This window comes from Syngnathus floridae, chromosome 1 (assembly GCF_059516105.1).
Source record: "Syngnathus floridae isolate MCC-2025c chromosome 1, RoL_Sflo_1.0, whole genome shotgun sequence".
Lineage (NCBI taxonomy): Eukaryota > Metazoa > Chordata > Actinopteri > Syngnathiformes > Syngnathidae > Syngnathus > Syngnathus floridae.
In genome coordinates, this window is record NC_142413.1 from 1,046,013 (window position 1) to 1,064,087 (window position 18,075).

The following is an 18,075-nucleotide window of genomic DNA, read 5'->3' on the forward strand; positions in this document are numbered from 1 at the left end:
TTCCTCCATTCATCGCTGTGGAGGCGGCGGCGGCGGCGGGCCATTCAATCTTCTCAGAAAGTTTCCTCCATCAATCGCTGTGGAGGCGGCGGCGGCGGCGGCGGCGGCGGCGGCGGCGGCGGCGGGCCACTCCTGTGCTCGTCTTCTCCATCTGTGGAAATGTCCCGCAATGCATCGCGCCGTTGACGGCGCCATTGACATCATCAAACAGCACCACCAAGTGGAATGAAGAAAGACTTTATTGTGGTTTCCAGTGGATACAGGACATGACACCATCCAAATTCACGGCAATCCCTTCGCATACATGACACCAAGGCAAAGTCGCACCATCCAAGTTCACGGCAATCCCTTCGCGCAATTGCACCGCCATCCAATGCAACGCGACGCCTCGCGATGCTGCGTTCGTTGAAAGCAAAAGTTGCACCATCCAATTGACCCAATCGTCCGATTGAGCCAGTCACGTTGACCACCTTCCAGCGCGTCCCAACAAAACGTTTGCCTGCCTGCCTGCCTGCCTGCCTGCCTGCCTGCCTGCCTGCCTGCCTGCCTGCCTGCCTGCCAACCTCCCTCCCAAATGCTAAGGTTGAGTGACATCATCCATTGTAAACCACATCATAAATTGATCATAACTCGAGTAGTAAGCATGCTAATAAACGGCGTAAATTGAAGACCAACCAACAAACAGTTGCAGCACGCAACCCAATCACGTTGCCAACCTCCCTCCCCAACGCTAACGGTGAGTGACATGGTCCATTGTAAATCATAATCGACGGAAGAAGTCGAAGAAAATTGAACGAGACCAAAAAAGCACAAACAGAAACAAAGCTTTCCCGCTTCACTCTCGGCCCCTCCCCTGCTGCAAACAAGTCCAAGGCCAACCGCTCAGGCGCCGGTGCCCTCCCTCCAGATGTGCGAGCGAGGGTCTCGTGCCGCCGTCAACGCCGCCGCCGCTGCCGCCGCCTTCCCGCTTCTCCCGAGCCGCTGCTTTCTGGGTTTCGTGCTTTTTTTCCCGTCTTCTTGCTGCTGATACACAAATTCTTTTTATTGCTGAATGAATGGAAAGAGAAAAATGGAAGGGCCCGCGCGCCGCTGGCCTCCAAGGCAAGGCAAGGCAAGGCAAGGCAAGGCAAGGCAAGGCAGCGCGGCCACGGTGGACGGAAGGAAAACGGCGACTCACCCGGCCGGCCGGCCGGCCGGCCTCGGTCTACATCATCATCACCACGTAGAGCTCAATGAGGACGCTTATCACCAACAGAGCGACAGAGCAGGACGTGCCCTGGGTGGCTGCGCCTGGTGCTAGAGCAAAGATGGCAAACATTGGCGGCTGGGCGGGCGGGCGGGGCGGGGCTCCACCCACTGACGTGCAAGTACTCACTCGTAGCGCCGCCCGGGGCGGTGGGGGTACCGGTGGGGTCCACCTTTCCACCGACGCGCAAGATTTGGGAGGACTTGGTATTGTTCTGGCAGTCGGTGACCTTGCAACTGAACTCGCCTTTGGCCCCGGAGGCCAAATTGAACTTGGACGGATCACGGTCCACTGTGCCGTCGCTTGCTGTGACAGGCACGTTTCCGAACGTCAGCCACTCCCAGGTTTTGACGGCACCGTCGGCGGTACACGTGAGGACGCTGGCGGTCCGTTCGATCGTGACCTTTGAGACGGCCTCGGGAGCTGTCAAAAACAGGAAAGTCGCGCTTTGCAATTTTTCTGGGATGGTGCTTTCCTTACTCACCTGCGTAGGTGTAGGAGAAGGAGGCGCTAGCCACCGCAGCACCACCGTGGTAGCCCTGGACCTCGCAGGCGTAGGGAGCAGACGCCTTGTCGACGACGGTCAACGTTTTCCCTTTAGAAGTCAGCTTAGCTCCGTCCTTGGTCCAGTTGATGGTTTTGGCATCACCGGTGACCTCGCACTCTAAGGTCGCAACGCAGCCCACTCCCTTCTTGACGCTGGCCGTGGAGACGGGAGCTGTTGGGAAGAGGAAACAAACGAGAGTCAATTTCAAGGGCGGGCATTTGCACTTTCTCACTTACAACAAACGCAGTCGTCGGGGAGGGCGGCCCTTCCAAAAAAATGGCGGGCTGAACAGAGGCTGAAGGTGTGAAAACGTGCATTGATCAAGTCCATGTCAACACTTAGTTTCAACGGAGAACAAAATGGCGGCGGCGGCTCTTTGTCTTCGACGCGCGCCGCCCGCCGCAATAATCCCGTCGTCGTAGTCACTGAATCGTTTGAGCGGCTACCTCCGTCGACACTTTGCGGCGAGCGAAAGGAGCGCGAGGGCCGCGGCGCCAAACTTACTTTTGTCGCTGACGGTGACTGGAAATTCAACTTCGGATGGTGACAACGTGGCCTTGTACTTCCCGCTTTGAGGTGTTTGCACGTTGAAGAGGCCCAACGCTTTCTTCCCGGCGGTGAACTTGGGCGCGTCATCATTGCCAGGGTCCCCGATCGGCTTGTCCGCCAACGTCCACGAGACACCATTACCCAGGTCGGAGTTCAAATGTATGGAGCTACCGGTCCCGACCTGGCATTCCTCGTTTTTGGTGCACGTGACTGAAAAAGCCCAAAACAGTTGTATGAGTTATTCACCCCAGTATCCGAGCGCAGGCGGTCAAATCACAAAGTACACGCACGCAGATGGACTCGTCAAGTGACTGGCTCGCTTTTCAATTTGCTGCCAAAATCAACAATCAGCCAATCTTGCTGAATTGGAGCGAGCGAGCGAGCGCGCGAGCGCGCGCTGCTGTTTTCCCACCAAAAGCAGCCACCCCGGACGACAGTCGCGCGACTTACCGGCATCCACAATGATGGTGAACTTGAGCGTCGTTTCACCGGTTTTGGTGGCCAAGTACACGCCAGTGTGCTTTGCTGCCAGGGTGCCCGTCAACTTCTTTGAGGTTGGGTCTGCGGTCAGAGCACTGTCGACGTCGGCTGTTCCGAAGTGCCACGCGTAGCCAGTATCGGGAGCTTCTATTTTGAGGTTGGTGCCAGCTGCGCAGAACACCACCTCATCCTTCACGCCGTTGCACTCGCTACTTGTCAGATCTGGAAAAGCAGAGGTGGCCAGCGCATGCTCTTACTCGCACTGTGGACACCCAGCAGGCACAAAGCTACTTCAAGGCACAAGATAGACTTGAGCATGGAGCTTTGTTGTGCAGAGCCATTTTGCGCTCCGAATGCCTTTCGTTGTCACGCTACATACGTACGACTTGGTACGAGGAGATGAGAGCTGGCCAAAAGTATCAAAACAATATTGAAAAATCCATCCATCCAAATGCAATTGGCAAAAGGAAGGCGCAAAACATTGCAGGCGTCGCAACAACGTGGGCCTTTTTCAAAGCAACTTGTGATGACAATCAATTGAACGGCTTCAAGATGTGAAAATGGCGGCTTGACGCTTCGCCAACTGTCACCAACTTGGATCGGACTGCAAAGTGTAAAAAGTTCTCCTACCTGCCGTGTGGACGAACAAGAGCAGGGTGATTGTCACGAGCTTCATGCTGGCGGGCGGGCGGGCTGGCTAGTTGGATGGCTGGCTGGCGCGCTGGCGGGCGGGCGGGCTGGCTAGTTGGATGGCTGGCTGGCTGGATGGCTGGCTGGCTGGCTGGCTGGCTGGCTGGCTGGCTGGCTGGCTGGCTGGCTGGCTGGCTGGCGGGCGGGCTGGCGGGCGGGCTGGCGGGCTGGCTGGCTGGCTGGCGGGCTGGCGCGCTGGCTGGCTGGCTGGCTGGCGGGCTGGCTGCTCCGACTCGACAAGCGAATCGAATGAGTGTCGGACGCGAGCGCTTCCTGCTACCCGCAAGGTGCGTGACGTCACGGCGCTTTGACACGCACAGCCCACGCTCGCTTCGTTTGATCTCAAAGCGCCTGCCGCCAAGTTGTTGCAAAGCGACCGACCAACTTTGTTACGAGCGTCATCAGTGAAATAGTTCAAGAGTTCAAGACAAACAGGCCAACGAGTCAGGCAGGCAGGCAGGCAGGCAGGCAGGCCAATGTGCAAAAGGCACTCAAATGATCGCGGTAAAGTGCCCGTCGCGTCTTCCCATCGATCTGGAAAAACAACAACAACAACAACACGCCAAGATGATGGCTATCAAGTGCCCATCCCAACTTGCCATCTATCTGGAAAAACATGTCATGCTCGAGCTGACTGTTATCCTTCGTCCAGCGGTTGCGTAAGAGCATCACAACGCGATCAGCACGCCTTCTTTCAAACGGATTCAAAAGAAACAGACAAACAAACAAAGACGTGGATTGCTTTGATTTTGCCACACCATCCTTTCCCGGTTATTGGCGAGGGAATGATGTCATTGGAATCAAGCAACTTTGAAGCCATTTGCAATGGAAACGTCTGGAATGGCAATCGTAAGGACGGAACGTGCTTTTCTCTCCGGCTTGAGCAACAACGTCGTCGGAAGTCAAAGCCTTCGAACGGCTCGAGTGTCACTTTGCGATCGGGCCAGCGCTGCCTCCTCCGCCGCCGCCGCCACTTTGCATCAGAGGACAAAGGCAAAGCTGAACCGCTCCACCCCCCCTTCCAACCACCTTCTGCAGGCCAATGTTGCATCATCTTCTTTTTTGCTGTTGGCGGATGGACGGACGGACGGACGGATGGACGGATGGATGGATGGATGGCAAATATCCACTCATTCAGTCATTCGGGGGGGAAACAAGACGAATGAAATGAATGCACGAATGACAAAAGCAAAACTCCAGCTCAGTGGCCTAGTAGTAGAGTGTCCGCCCTGAGACTGGAAGGTTGTGGGTTCAAACCCCGGCCGGGTCATACCAAAGACTATAAAAATGGGACCCATTGCCTCCCTGCTTGGCACTCATCATTAAGGGTTGGAATTGGGGGGTTTGATCACCAAATGATTCCCGAGCGCGGCACCGCTGCTGCTCACTGCTCCCCTCTCCCCCAGGGGATGGATCAAAATCACATGGGGATGGGTTAAATGCAGAGGACAAATTTCACCACACCCAGATGTGTGTGTGATGATGATCATTGGGACTTTAACTTTAACTCACTGGCACGTGCAACATACAAATGTCATCACGTAGCACGCGAGAGAACTCAAGTCGGAGCCAAACACAAATCAACAAAGGCCGTGCACTATTTTCTCCGTCTTTTCCTCCAGTCTCAACAGTGCTTGAAATGGTGATGGATGGTGACAATGTAGTAACGAGCCCAACTAAGCCAACAAACTGTTTCCTCGCTCGCTCGCTCGCTCACATAAGCACAGACACATTTCAGGAGGAGCCGGCCGTTGCTTTGCATCTTTTGAAGAGCAGCAGTTGACCCCGCTTTGGCTTATTCTTACTGCCTGCGGTCTGTCAGCTCGAGTCTCAGCCACCAGAGGGCGCGATTCGTCATCATTCAACTCCACGTCTTTCCCTCCACGAGCGACAATCATTCCGCGTCGAGATACGTCGCACGGCACAAAAGAGGGCGCCGACCTTGCATTCACTTTCTATCTCTTCGCTTGATTTCTCTTTTCTTCTTCACAGTTTAAAGTTTAACCTGAAACTATTGAAATCCGTTCAGAAAAAAAAAAAAAAACCCACAAAGATGTGATGAGCATTTCTCTTGATCAGGAACGCTAATCGCACATCACTTCCAAGTCCCACACAAGTCCTTCCCAAATCGTGTCTGCAAAGCTCAGGAAGCCAAAGCTAAGGGTTGTGCGCGGGTGAATGATCCAACCAAGTCATCAAGTAACCAGCATGCATTTATTCGTTTCCCCGTCGTACTCGTGAGTGTGAGGGACGTGGCTAAAGCTCATTGTTAGGATTATCGTTGTGACTACTTTTTGGGGCACCGGTGGGTGCGTCAATTGAACACCAGCGGAGTTGTCAGTAGGCTGCTACCATCGTCAACAGATCCACGGTTTGCATCGACTTGGAAAAACACGTCATTTCAGGGACAATGCACAAATGTCACACGCACATTTGCCCTCCGCGGGTTCACTCCTGGCAAAACGTTTGGTCTGAAACCACAGGACGAACTTCAAAGGCAACAGGAGAAGCTTCACTTTGACCTTCTCTAACACGGCCGTATTCTTTTTTCGAGGAGTCTATGGATGTGTGTGTGTGTGTGTGTGTGTGTGTGTGTGTGCGTGTGCGTGTGCATGTACACACACACACACACACACACACACACACACATATCCATATATACATACACACGCACATTCTATCCAAATACATATGCATACACACACACACACGTGCGCGCACACACACACACACGTATACACGGAGGCCCCTCAGTGATTGGCGTCACCGGGCGACTCGTTCATCGGCTCAGTCTCCGAGCCGGGACTTTGCGCCTCGGCGTTTGGCACCATTGGCGGCATAACCGGCGGCAGCGGCGGATCCGTGCGGGAGAAGTAGTGGGGCAACGTGGCCATGGTCAGAGTGCTGAGGAGGAAGAAGGCACCCGACACCACAAAGGAGGCCATGTAGTTGCCCGTGACGTCTCGGAGCAGCCCTGGAAAGGCCAGACAAGCCACGCGTGAGTAACGCAAAAGCGCTCTGGGCAAATGACTTTGGGTCAATGTTTGACAACCACAGAGGTTTTTTGGTTGGTTTGTTTGTTTGTAGGTCACGACATGTCACACTGACATGGGGAAGCCATACATTGTAGAATAATTGGATCCGCTGCTGACTTTGTAATTTACTCACTTGGCTCTCTCAGTTACGCATTTAGCTGAAATGCTACATTCAGTTCGTCAGCTGGCAAATAAAAGTGGAGCAAGAAATAGTTGGCTCTATGCAGGGTGCTTGCTCCTACCTGACAGAGGTGATCCCAGCAGTCCCGCACAACTCTCGATAAGCTGCAACAGCCCCAGCGCCCCCATCACGCGCTCGGCGCTGACCACCGTCGGCACCACCGTGAAGGCCAGCGAGGTCAGCGCCCCCGAGGAGAAGCCGTAGAGGAGGCTGACGGCCACCAGGGCGGCGTAGGAGCCCCGCATGGAGCTGACGGGCAACAGCATGATGGACAACCCGGCCAGCGTGGTCCAAGCGCTCAGGAGGTGGATGAGGCGAAAGTGGCCCCGGTCCGAGAACCAGCCCGAGGCCACGCGGCCCAAGGTGTCGGTCACGCCGGCGGCGGACATGACGAAGGCGGCCTGGTACTCGGAGAAGCCGGCGTGTCGGCTGTGGGCCACCAGGTGGACGTAAGGCACAAAGTAGCCCACGTTGAGGAGGCTGATGGCTAAAGTGTAAGTGACGTAAGGCCTCTCGCACAGCAGCGACAGCTCCAAGTAGGAGGCCACTTGCCGCAAGGCGGCGCCGCCGCCGCCACCGCCGCCGCATGACTGCCTGCTCTCCGTAGCCGCCTGGAAGACAGGAAAGTCCGGACTTGTAAAACATTTATTCAACCTTGACTTAGACAGCCGAGGCAAATTTGTTCTAATTTGCAAAGTCAAAGCAAATATGCCAACTTTAGCATGCTTCAACGCACTAATTGCGTCTCAATGGAGTTCCTTGGTTACCAAGGTGCCGCAAGACAATAGCGGGTAACTGCTGTGTATTTGACCCCACCTTGACCTTTGCCGGTCCCTTCGGCCGCCGCCGTGGCCGAATGCACGCCCCGCACGGCACGATGTTGAAGCTGAGCCCGCCCAGGATGAGCAAGGCCCCGCGCCAGGCGTACATCTCCACCAGGTACTGAAAGAGCGGGTTGAAGGTGAACGACGCCAGGCCGATGCTGGAGAAGGCCAGCCCCAGGGCAAAGCTGCGCCGCTGGCGGAAGCTCGCCATGACCGTGGCCACCATGGGTGTGAAAACCAGGCCCCAGCCCAAACCTGCCCAAACAGACAGTGTTAGTGTGTGGTGGAGGAGGCCAGCGGCGCGCTGCTCCACGCCCGCCGGGCCTTCCGATCGGGCGCCCTCGACTACGTCCTGGAGGTCAGCAAAGACATGGCGACAGGTTTGGAGGCCGCACTTTTTAAGTGGAGCTCTTTTGTCTTTTTCTCGCAGATTAACATCATCGAAGCCAAAAAGAAGACGGAGCTGTTGATGGCCGTGAGTGCAACCTTGTCACGTTGCGTGCATCGCATTTGATCTCATCCGTATTTTGTTGGGCAAAATGAAATACTTTTTGCGTTTTTTTTTCTGTTTTTAGATGTTGGCGCTAATGGACGCTCAGGCACAGCTGTTCCAGAACGGCTACCAGTCCTTGGCAGAACTGGACCATTATCGGCAAAAACTAAGTGAAGAGGTAATTATGATGATGATTGTTGTTGTTTTTGACAAAAGAAAAAAAAAAAACACACTATATTCATGCAATATTACAACTTTTTTTACTCTCAAATATTTAATATATATATATATATATATATATATATATATATATATATATATACATACATACACATACATACATACATATATATGTATATATAAATATATTATAATATATATTATATATAGGACGATATATTATTCCATCCCCTCCGTGAGTCGTCACCTTATCGTGGTGGAGGGGTTTGCGTGCCCTTATGATCCTAGGAGCCATGTTGTCGGGGGCTTCATGCCCCTGGTAGGGTCACCCATGGCAAACGGGTCCTAGGTGAGGGGCCAGACAAAGCACGGCTCACAGAAGCCCCTTATGACGATTGAGATAAATGGACTTCGTTTTCCCTCGCCCGGACGCGGGTCACCGGGGCCTCCCTCTGGAGCCAGGCCTGGAGGCGGGGCTCGAAGGCGAGCGTCTGGTGGCCGGGCCTTCGCCCATGGGGCCCGGCCGGGCATAGCCCGAAAAGGAAACGTGGGTCCCCCTTCCCATGGGCTCACCACCTGTGGGAGGGGCCAAAGGGGTCGGGTGCAATGTGTGCTGGGCGGCAGCCAAAGGCAGGGACCTTGGCGGTCTGATCCCCGGCTGCAGAAGCTGGCTCTTGGGACATGGAATGTCACCTCTCTGGCTGGAAAGGAGCCCGAGCTGGTGTGCGAGGCAGAAAAATTCCGACTAGATATAGTCGGACTAGCCTCCACGCACAGTTTGGGTTCCAGTACAAGCCCTCTCGAGAGGGGCTGGACTCTCTTCCACTCTGGCGTTGCCCACGGTGAGAGGCGTCGAGCAGGTGTGGGTATACTTATTGCCCCCCGGCTGGGCGCCTGCACATTGGGGTTCACCCCGGTGAACGAGAGGGTAGCCTCCCTCCGCCTTCGGGTGGGGGGACGGGTCCTGACTGTTGTTTGTGTCTATGCACCAAACAGCAGCTCAGAGTACCCACCCTTCTTGGGGTCCCTGGAGGAAGTGCTGGAGAGCGCTCCTTCTGGGGACTCCATCGTTCTACTGGGTGACTTCAATGCTCACGTGGGCAATGACAGTGAGACCTGGAAGGGCGTGATTGGGAGGAACGGCCCCCCCGATCTGAACCCGAGCGGTGTTCTATTGTTGGACTTCTGTGCTCGACATGGATTTTCAATAATGAACACCATGTTCAAGCATAAGGGTGTCCATGTGTGCACTTGGCACCAGGACACCCTAGGCCGCGGTTCGATGATCGACTTTGTAGTCGTGTCATCGGATTTGCGGCCGCATGTTTTGGACACTCGGGTGAAGAGAGGGGCGGAGCTGTCAACTGATCACCACCTGGTGGTGGGTTGGCTCCGATGGTGGGGGAAGATGCCGGTCCGACCTGGCAGACCCAAACGCTCTGTGAGGGTCTGCTGGGAACGTCTGGCAGAATCTCCTGTCAGGAAGAGTTTCAACTCCCACCTCCGGCAGAGCTTTTCCCACGTCCCGGGGGAGGCGGGGGACATTGAGTCTGAGTGGACCATGTTCCGCGCCTCCATTGTTGAGGCGGCCGACCGGAGCTGTGGCCGTAAGGTCGTTGGTGCCTGTCGTGGCGGCAATCCCCGAACCCGCTGGTGGACACCGGCGGTAAGGGATGCCGTCAAGCTGAAGAAGGAGTCCTATCGGGCCGTTTTGGCCTGCGGGACTCCGGAGGCAGCTGACAGGTACCGGATGGCCAAGCGGAACGCGGCTTCGGCGGTTGCTGAGGCAAAAACCCGGGCGTGGGAGGAGTTCGGTGAGGCCATGGAGAATGACTTTCGGACGGCTTCGAGGAAATTCTGGTCCACCATCCGGCGTCTCAGGAGGGGGAAGCAGTGCAACGTCAACACTGTTTACAGTGGGGATGGCGTGCTGCTGACCTCGACTCGGGACGTCGTGAGTCGGTGGGGAGAATACTTCGAAGACCTCCTCAATTCCACCTACACGCCTTCCATTGAGGAAGCAGGGCCTGGAGACTCTGAGGCGGATTCTCCAATCTCTGGGGTCGAAGTCACTGAGGTAGTTAAAAAACTCCTCGGTGGCAAGGCCCCGGGGGTGGATGAGATCCGCCCAGAGTTCCTAAAGGCTCTGGATGTTGTGGGGCTGTCATGGCTGACACGCCTCTACAACGTTGCGTGGACATCGGGGACAGTGCCTCTGGATTGGCAGACTGGGGTGGTGGTTCCCCTCTTTAAGAAGGGGGACCGGAGGGTGTGTTCCAATTACAGGGGAATCACACTCCTCAGCCTCCCTGGTAAGGTCTATTCAGGGGTGCTGGAGAGGAGGGTCCGTCGGGAGGTCGAACCTCGGATTCAGGAGGAGCAGTGTGGCTTTCGTCCTGGCCGTGGAACAGTGGACCAGCTCTACACCCTCGGCAGGATCCTCGAGGGTGCATGGGAGTTCGCCCAACCAGTCCACATGTGTTTTGTGGACTTGGAGAAGGCGTTCGACCGTGTCCCTCGGGAGGTTCTGTGGAGGGTGCTTCGGGAGTACGGGGTGCCGAGCCAACTGATAAGGGCGGTTCGGTCCCTGTATCACCGATGCCAGAGTCTGGTCCGCATTTCCGGCAGTAAGACGGATTCGTTCCCAGTGAGGGTTGGACTCCGCCAAGGCTGCCCTTTGTCACCGATTCTGTTCATAATTTTTATGGACAGAATTTCTAGGCGCAGCCGAGGCGTTGAGGGGGTCCGGTTTGGGGACCTCAGCATCGCGTCTCTGCTTTTTGCAGATGACGTGGTGCTGTTGGCTTCTTCAGGCCGTGATCTCCAGCTCTCGCTGGAACGATTCGCAGCCGAGTGTGAAGCGGTCGGGATGAGGGTCAGCACCTCCAAATCCGAGTCCATGGTCCTCGATCGGAAAAGGGTGGAATGCCCTCTCCGGATCGGGGATGAGATCCTGCCCCAAGTGGAGGAGTTCAAGTATCTTGGAGTCTTGTTCACGAGTGAGGGGAGGATGGAGCGTGAGATCGACAGGCGGATCGGTGCAGCGTCGGCAGTAATGCGGACCCTGTACCGGTCCGTTGTGGTGAAGAGAGAGCTGAGCCAAAAGGCAAAGCTCTCAATTTACCGGTCGATTTACGCTCCTACCCTCACCTATGGTCACGAGCTATGGGTTGTGACCGAAAGAACGAGATCTCGGATACAAGCGGCCGAAATGAGTTTTCTCCGCAGGATGTCAGGGCTCTCCCTTAGAGATAGGGTGAGAAGCTCGGTCATCCGGGAGAGACTCGGAGTAGAATCGCTACTCCTCCACGTTGAGAGGAGCCAGATGAGGTGGCTCGGGCATCTTATCAGGATGCCTCCTGGACGCCTCCCTGGGGAGGTGTTCCGGGCATGTCCCACCGGTAGGAGACCCTGGGGACGACCCAGGACGCGCTGGAGAGACTATGTCTCCCAGCTGGCCTGGGAACGCCTTGGGATCCCCCGGGATGAGCTGGATGAAGTGGCTGGGGAGAGGGAAGTCTGGGAGTCCCTCCTAAAGCTGCTGCCCCCGCGACCCGACCCCGGATAAGCGGAAGAAGATGGATGGATGGATGGATATTATTCCATTTGTTTTATTTATTCATTATATATAATATCTTTCTTAATGATCCAATATGGCTCTTGTAGATCTTTAGATGGAAAATAAGACTTAATAAACAACTTGATTGTCATCAACCTTGAAAGTATGACTTGAAAACATGCATCCTTAATGTCTTAACATTCCGAATGTAACGTAACCCCCCCCAATAATTTGACTCTTGTGATATTCCAATTTGAATGTTGGATCTGAAAAGTGGTTCTTGTCATGACTGCGATGATTTCAAAAGTTTCCTGAGAGCATTTGCATGGCACACGACTTGCCAGCGTGACAGGAAAGAGCCAGCAACAACAGGAAATAGTTCACAAGATCACACACTCCGTCCGTCCGTCCGTCCGTCCGTCCGTCCGTCCGTCAAAAGACAGGAAATGAACTTGTCGTGTTCGGATGCAAGGAGAAGACGAGAATGAGCGGCTCGCCTCCCCCCCCCCCATCTCGCCTTTTTGCTGTTTCAACAGCATCGGCAGTTTGTCCTGAATTCAGCCCGAGAGAAGAGGGACATGGAGCAAAGGCACGCCGCCATCAAGAAAAAGGTTCGTTCAAAGCATCGCAACTTCAAATTGCGAAGATTTGGACACTTTCTCAACAATTCTACTCCAACCATTTTTCAACCAATTCAAAGCATTCAATGTTTTGAAATATTTATATGTCATCGATATACTGTTTTTCTCCCTTCCACAATTCTCAAAGCATCATTCCAAATTCACAATAACATTTCACAATAAATGGGCACGTTTGAACTCATTCACTGCCACTGACGCATATAGACGTCAAAGTTGTATTTCATCTGGGCTGCCATAGGAATACAACTTTGACGTCGACGGCAGTGAAAGAGTGGAAATGACGTCAGCCTCATTTTTCACTTTCAAGTTCTACGTCAGCTCTTGAGCATATTTTTGAGGAGAATTGCATTCTGGAGTTTCCAAAGACATCAAGTCAGCTAAAAATGGATTCGGGGCTTTCCAGGATGTTTCCTACGACGACTCCATCATGGACTTCAAACCGGACGCCGCCGACGGAGTTGCCATGGAAGGCTACCTCTACAAACGGGCCAGCAACGCCTTCAAGACATGGAACAGGTTTAAAAAAAAAAGAGAAAGAGCTCTTGTGATCTTTTCTTCTTCTTCTCATGTCTCCCTCCCTCCCTCCCTCCCTCCATGTCTCCCTCAGGCGTTGGTTCTCCATTCAGAAGAATCAGCTGGTGTATCAGAAGAAATTCAAGGTAAGCAAACAAAGAGGACTCTTGTTGCTCTGGGCAAAAAGGGGAACGCAGCCAAAAGGGGTCTCGGCGGTCTGCCCGTCTCTCAGGACCAGCCCACGGTGGTGGTGGAGGACTTGCGTCTGTGCACGGTCAAGCCCAACGGCGAGAGCGAGCGGCGCTTCTGTTTGGAAGTGGTCTCCCCGTCCAAGTGAGTCCCGCCCGGCGACAACGGAGTCCCGCCGGCCGACTCTAAGGCGGGCGCAGAAGCTGTCTGTTACAGGCCGACTCGGAGAGGCAGCAGCAGACGTGGATCGGCGCCGTGCAGAACAGCATCGCCTCGGCCTATCACGAGCGCAGGGACGTCCAACGCAGCCCGGTGAGAATTTGCCGGCCGGCCGTGAGTCGCGCCCCGTCGCCTCCCCTCGTCGACCGTGTGGCCGTGTCTCGCAGCGGCGGCGGCGGCGCCGCAGCTCGGTGTCGACGGGAAACCCCGCCGACGGCGAAGGGGACGAGGGCTTCAAGGCCTTGGAGGAGGTCCGGGCCATTGCCGGGAACGGCGAGTGCTGCGACTGCGCCGCGCCGGATCCCGACTGGGCTTCCATCAACCTCGGCATCACTCTGTGCATCGTGTGCTCGGGCATACACAGGTATGCAGGCGCCTGGACCCGCGCAGGCCCAGGCGCACCAACTTGCTCTCTTTCAGGAGCCTGGGGGTCCACTTCTCCAAAGTGCGCTCCCTCACGCTGGACTCGTGGGAGCCGGAACTCATTAAGGTAAGGGATTCTCCTCTTGTGTGAGCGGCTCGAGATGACTGAGGTCTCGGTGTGCCTTGCAGCTGATGTGCGAATTGGGCAACGGCGTCATCAACGGCATCTACGAGGCCCGGATTGAGCAGATCACCGTGAAGAAGCCCCTCGCCTCCAGTCGCAGGTAGATTTGGAGCAGCTTTGGGCAGATTGCAGCTCAGAAGCCCACACGATTCTGGCATCGTGCCATTTTTGGGCCGTGGGCACACGACGGCGCAACATTGCGTGGTCGTTTGGAAGTGCAGAAGCAAGTCCTTGTCTGGCGCCGCGACCGCATCCTCTCGGCACTCGTGATCGTTCTAATCCGTTTGACGAGAGCGTTCCCCGGTGCGCGTCTCGCCAGGGGGGACAAGGAGGCCTGGATCCGCTCCAAATACGTGGACAAGAAGTTCATCCAAAAGCTGCCGGAGACGGCGGGTCAGAACAGGTGGCAGAAGCGCCCGGGCGATAAAAGGAAGCGGGCGGCCACGCAAGACCGCAGCGCGCAGCGACCGCCGCTCCGACCCAAACCGAGCCGAGCCACCCTGCCGCGATCGGGTAACGCACGACGGAGCCGCCGACGAGACGCCTGCCTTGTCACACGTCTGTCGGTCGGTCTGTCGGTCTGTCTGTCTGTCCTTCGTAGTGTCGAGCCCCATTGAGGTCCAAAAGCACGACACGGGGTCCCGCAGAGGTGGGCGTTCAGGCACGCTTGAAAAAAACCCCAAAAGAAAACCAAACCAAGTTCCCGACGCTGTCGATATTTGCGTTGTACCTTAGATGCCAATGACGAAGAGGAGGATCTGAGCGGCCTTCATGCCGGGGCGCTGCTGTACCGCGCGGCCGCCCTGCAGAACTTCCCCGTCATGGCCGACGCGTTGGCCCACGGCGCCAACGTCAACTGGGTCAACGCGGCCGAGGAGGCCTGCACGCCGCTGATCCAGGCCGTCTGGGTGGTGAGGGTTCCTCCGGAGTGCGCCTCCGCACCGGCCGCCCATTGTTGGGAAGCTTTTTTTTGGGGTTTGGTTTTTTCCTTCTTCCTTCCTTCCTTCGTTCCTCTGCGAGCAGAATGCTCTGGCGGCGTGCGAATTCCTGCTGCAGAACGGCGCTGACGTCAACCAGGCGGACAGAAATGGGAGAGGTCCGCTTCACCACGCCACCATATTGGGTCACACCGGGTAAAAAAGCGCGCACGCACGCACGCACGCACGCACGCACGCACGCACGCACGCACGCACACACACACACACACGTCTGTGATGGAAAGACGACGCTTGGCTAATGATGTCCGTTTTCGAAAAGAACGGCTGATGACTGTATCTGATGCCAGATATTTTTAGCATTGGGTCAATTCTTCTTCTTAGAACTTTTTCAGCTCGTGTCTTCGAGTTAGCATAACAAGCGTTAGCATCGTAGCCTCGGCGAGCACACGGCACCAAGTTCAAGCATTTCCCACTCTTGCTATATGTCAGCGGACCAACTGTGAGCATTTTCGCAACAGTCTGTGAGCACATTGGCAACAGTGAGTCAGTGAGTCAGTCAGCGAGTCAGCGAGTCAGCCAGCCAGCCAGCCAGCCAGCGCGCCAGCCAGCCAAAACTGGAGCGTTCGAAGACATTTGTAGTCTTCAAATAGTTGCACGGACAAGCCCAGGTTCTTGACGCGTGACAGCGAGCAAGCTAATTGAACGTTTCCACAGGAACCAGCGAGTAGGGCCGATGGTGCGACATTTCGATTTTATACGGGCTTGTGTGTGAACTCAGGCTGGTGTGCCTCTTCCTGAAACGCGGCGCGGACTACGGCGCCAGAGACAAAAACCAAAAGGACCCCGTAACGATCGCCGTGGACAACGCCAACGCCGACATTGTCACTTTGTGAGCATCAGGAACAAATTTGCCACTTGATGGCGAAAGGGAAAACTTGCCCGACGCTCTTTTTATCCCCGCAGACTCCGAATCGCCAAGATGAACAGGGAGATGCAGGAGCTGGATGGATCCCTAGGAAAATCAGGTCTCTCTCCAAGGGGCAGGCGCCGCCTGGGGGCACTGGGGCAGGGAGAGGGCAGGTCCAATCCAGGAAGAGCCTGCAGCCGTTCAGGAACCATATGAGTGGGAGCACAAGACGAGAAGTTCAACGAGTCTGACAGAAAGGGGCTTTTGTTTGGCTTTTTCTTCTCCCCCTTCACCCAACTGAAAACACTGGCTTTACAGCGTCACCTTTTTTGTTTTTTGACGATGCGTATTTATACTGTTGCAATGTCAAATGGCATTGGAGATGGGCTGTGAAGAGAACTCCGCCTCCTTCGGGAAAGCGTGAAAATCCACTTTCTCATTCAGAATCCATGACCACAGTACAACACAGACTCTTCTACGATCACCATTCCTTCTGCCACTTAAGCGTATGGCTCTGGGCCAAAATGTCAAAACACTGTGAAAATGGAATGAAACAGGTAGTCAGTCAGTCAGTCAGTCAGTCAGTCAGTCAGTCAGTCAGTCAGTCAGTCAGTCAGTCAGTCAGTCAGTCAGTCAGTCAGTCAGTCAGTCAGCGAGCGAGCGAGCGAGTCAGTGAGTCAGTCAGCGAGTCAGCGAGCGAGCGAGCGAGCGAGCGAGCGAGTCAGTCGAAAGCATGCTTACTTTTGCGTTGCAGCCTTTGCGGTCAAGCGTTGTGCTTTTGCTTGTCAGGCTTGCTTCTTGTAACCTGGTTTTGCGTGTGCTTGTTTAAAAACTAAACAAAGAGACCCTGGCGAGCGGTCAGCATTTTGGACTTTGTGTGTCTTTGCACGCCCGAGTCATGGTTCTAGTCTCACCCGTTTGTGCAGCGTGCCACCTGCCCGCCGCAAACTACCAGGTAAAGTGCATTTTGGCGCCCGCGTGCTGCTCCCTACGTGTCCCGCTCCGAGGCCAAAACCTAAAAGAGACGCAAAGTTTGAAAATGGATCCGCTTTGTATCTGTTAAGGTTTTGGGAAACCTTGTTGCAGTCTGAACGCCTGCCTGTCTTTAGTCTAAACAAGTTTGTATCGTTGACTTACTTTTCAACGTTTTTCCGCCAACACGCTCGCTCTTCTTCTGCGTGCATTTCCAGACGGCGGCGCCGTCTAGTGGCCCTTTGCGTTTCCATCCGTAGACTTCTCGGGGGCTTATTGACCTATGTATTCTTGCTAGCAGTGGACTTCTTGGGGGTTATTTATGTCTTCTTGTACTCTTCCTATTTTTGGGGTCATTGGGTTTACCTCTCTTGTGTCGCACAGGTGACGAAACCTGCCAGCACATCTTCAGAGACTTCTCGCACATGGCTTCGAACAACCCCGAGAAGCTCCAGCGTCGTAGCGCCGACGGCAAATTCTGAAAGAAAAGAAAGGGGGGAAAGCGTTTGGGGAAAATGCTTCCTTCTGTCTTGTCGCCACGGGGATATTTTGGGAATAGTTCCATTTGAAAATGTCGAAACTTCTTCGAACAGATATCTCTTTTGTCCGGCAAATAAATGCATTGTATTTCATGTCTCGAGTCCTCGCTAGTTTATACTGCGGCGTTGACAAGGGCGGCTCTAGCACAAGGCAGACGAGGCCCATCGCCTAGGGCGACACTCGGGGGATTTTTAGTGACGTATTTATTTTTTCTGCCTAACTCGTAGAATCGGGTTTGAAGAACAAAGCCAGCGTCAGTGTGCTCCGCCGCCCTCTAGCGGTGGGCGAGGGGAAGCAAAGGAACGACTTGAATTTTGCCGTCACGCGTGCGCGTGCGAGTGGCTGAAACATACAGTACGATATGCGGAGCAGGCTGCAATCCCCCCCCCAAAAAAGTCCCTTCCGTTCGATTCAAGAGCGCACGCAAGAAAGTCGGATACAAAAATGCCACTTGTCGAAAAAGAAAAAACAATTGGACTGAAAAGCGCATGCGTGAAAATTTGAAACCAAACTCCCGCCTGTCTTTGGGCAAGAAAGACCCAAAAAAGTCTCAATTTGATGGAAGAGAGCATGCAAGAAAGTTGGGTCGCAAAATGCCACCTGTCTGATTGCACAGCGCTTGCAAGAGAGTTTCTTCCATGGCGGCGGCGGCGGCGGCGGCGGCGGCGGGCCATTCAATCTTCTCAGAAAGTTTCCTCCATTCATCGCTGTGGAGGCGGCGGCGGCGGCGGGCCATTCAATCTTCTCAGAAAGTTTCCTCCATCAATCGCTGTGGAGGCGGCGGCGGCGGCGGCGGCGGCGGCGGCGGCGGCGGCGGCGGCGGGC

General features: G+C 55.0%; 3 protein-coding genes across 5 annotated transcripts; 1 reads left to right on the plus strand and 2 right to left on the minus strand.

Moving 5' to 3' along the window:
* Positions 1-221: 221 nt before the first annotated feature.
* LOC148403183 (uncharacterized) lies at positions 222-4,460 on the minus strand. The gene is made up of 8 exons (XM_088378076.1): positions 3,453-4,460; positions 2,793-3,044; positions 2,298-2,552; positions 1,731-1,964; positions 1,376-1,669; positions 1,178-1,296; positions 564-1,020; positions 222-527 (listed from the first exon to the last, which is right to left on the minus strand). The coding sequence occupies exons 1-6, from the start codon at positions 3,496-3,498 to the stop codon at positions 1,205-1,207; spliced, it is 1,173 nt and encodes a 390-aa protein (XP_088234202.1). The 5' UTR covers positions 3,499-4,460; the 3' UTR covers positions 222-527; positions 564-1,020; positions 1,178-1,204.
* A 1,247-nt stretch (positions 4,461-5,707) lies between these two features.
* LOC148403184 (monocarboxylate transporter 13-like) lies at positions 5,708-17,384 on the minus strand. The gene is made up of 5 exons (XM_088378090.1): positions 16,876-17,384; positions 16,653-16,753; positions 7,545-7,807; positions 6,790-7,339; positions 5,708-6,486 (listed from the first exon to the last, which is right to left on the minus strand). The coding sequence occupies exons 3-5, from the start codon at positions 7,776-7,778 to the stop codon at positions 6,263-6,265; spliced, it is 1,008 nt and encodes a 335-aa protein (XP_088234216.1). The 5' UTR covers positions 7,779-7,807; positions 16,653-16,753; positions 16,876-17,384; the 3' UTR covers positions 5,708-6,262.
* On the plus strand, positions 7,806-17,342 carry LOC148403185 (arf-GAP with coiled-coil, ANK repeat and PH domain-containing protein 2-like). Of its 3 annotated transcripts, XM_088377976.1 has the most exons (18): positions 7,806-7,910; positions 7,983-8,027; positions 8,128-8,223; positions 12,321-12,395; positions 12,829-12,941; positions 13,033-13,084; positions 13,171-13,271; positions 13,328-13,439; positions 13,514-13,710; positions 13,767-13,836; positions 13,899-13,993; positions 14,213-14,406; positions 14,495-14,542; positions 14,629-14,804; positions 14,917-15,026; positions 15,610-15,720; positions 15,795-15,856; positions 17,095-17,342. In XM_088377976.1, exons 2-18 carry the CDS (start codon positions 8,022-8,024, stop codon positions 17,190-17,192), a joined length of 1,716 nt encoding a protein of 571 aa, XP_088234102.1. In that variant the 5' UTR covers positions 7,806-7,910; positions 7,983-8,021; the 3' UTR covers positions 17,193-17,342. The 3 variants fall into 3 exon arrangements, 2 of the variants coding, with proteins under 2 accessions (XP_088234102.1, XP_088234113.1); XM_088377987.1 differs by lacking the exons at positions 15,610-15,720; positions 15,795-15,856; XR_015858950.1 differs by lacking the exons at positions 15,610-15,720; positions 15,795-15,856 and having other exon boundaries at positions 14,629-15,026.
* Positions 17,385-18,075: the final 691 nt, after the last annotated feature.

What these genes read in the sequence shown, in the direction of transcription:
- LOC148403185 (XM_088377976.1), top strand. An exon ending in GTGTGCTCGGGCATACACAG is followed by an intron (nt 13,711 to 13,766) that starts GTATGCAGGCGC and finishes GCTCTCTTTCAG; the next exon opens with GAGCCTGGGGGTCCACTTCT. An exon ending in AGCCACCCTGCCGCGATCGG is followed by an intron (nt 14,407 to 14,494) that starts GTAACGCACGAC and finishes TGTCCTTCGTAG; the next exon opens with TGTCGAGCCCCATTGAGGTC.
- LOC148403184 (XM_088378090.1), bottom strand. Translation starts at nt 7,778, where the DNA reads ATGGTGGCCACGGTCATGGCGAGCTTCCGCCAGCGGCGCAGCTTTGCC. An exon ending in AGGGACCGGCAAAGGTCAAG is followed by an intron (nt 7,340 to 7,544) that starts GTGGGGTCAAAT and finishes CCTGTCTTCCAG; the next exon opens with GCGGCTACGGAGAGCAGGCA. An exon ending in GCTGGGATCACCTCTGTCAG is followed by an intron (nt 6,487 to 6,789) that starts GTAGGAGCAAGC and finishes TGGCCTTTCCAG; the next exon opens with GGCTGCTCCGAGACGTCACG.
- LOC148403183 (XM_088378076.1), bottom strand. Translation starts at nt 3,498, where the DNA reads ATGAAGCTCGTGACAATCACCCTGCTCTTGTTCGTCCACACGGCAG. An exon ending in CTTGTTCGTCCACACGGCAG is followed by an intron (nt 3,045 to 3,452) that starts GTAGGAGAACTT and finishes CTGCTTTTCCAG; the next exon opens with ATCTGACAAGTAGCGAGTGC. An exon ending in CGCCCCGGGCGGCGCTACGA is followed by an intron (nt 1,297 to 1,375) that starts GTGAGTACTTGC and finishes TCTTTGCTCTAG; the next exon opens with CACCAGGCGCAGCCACCCAG.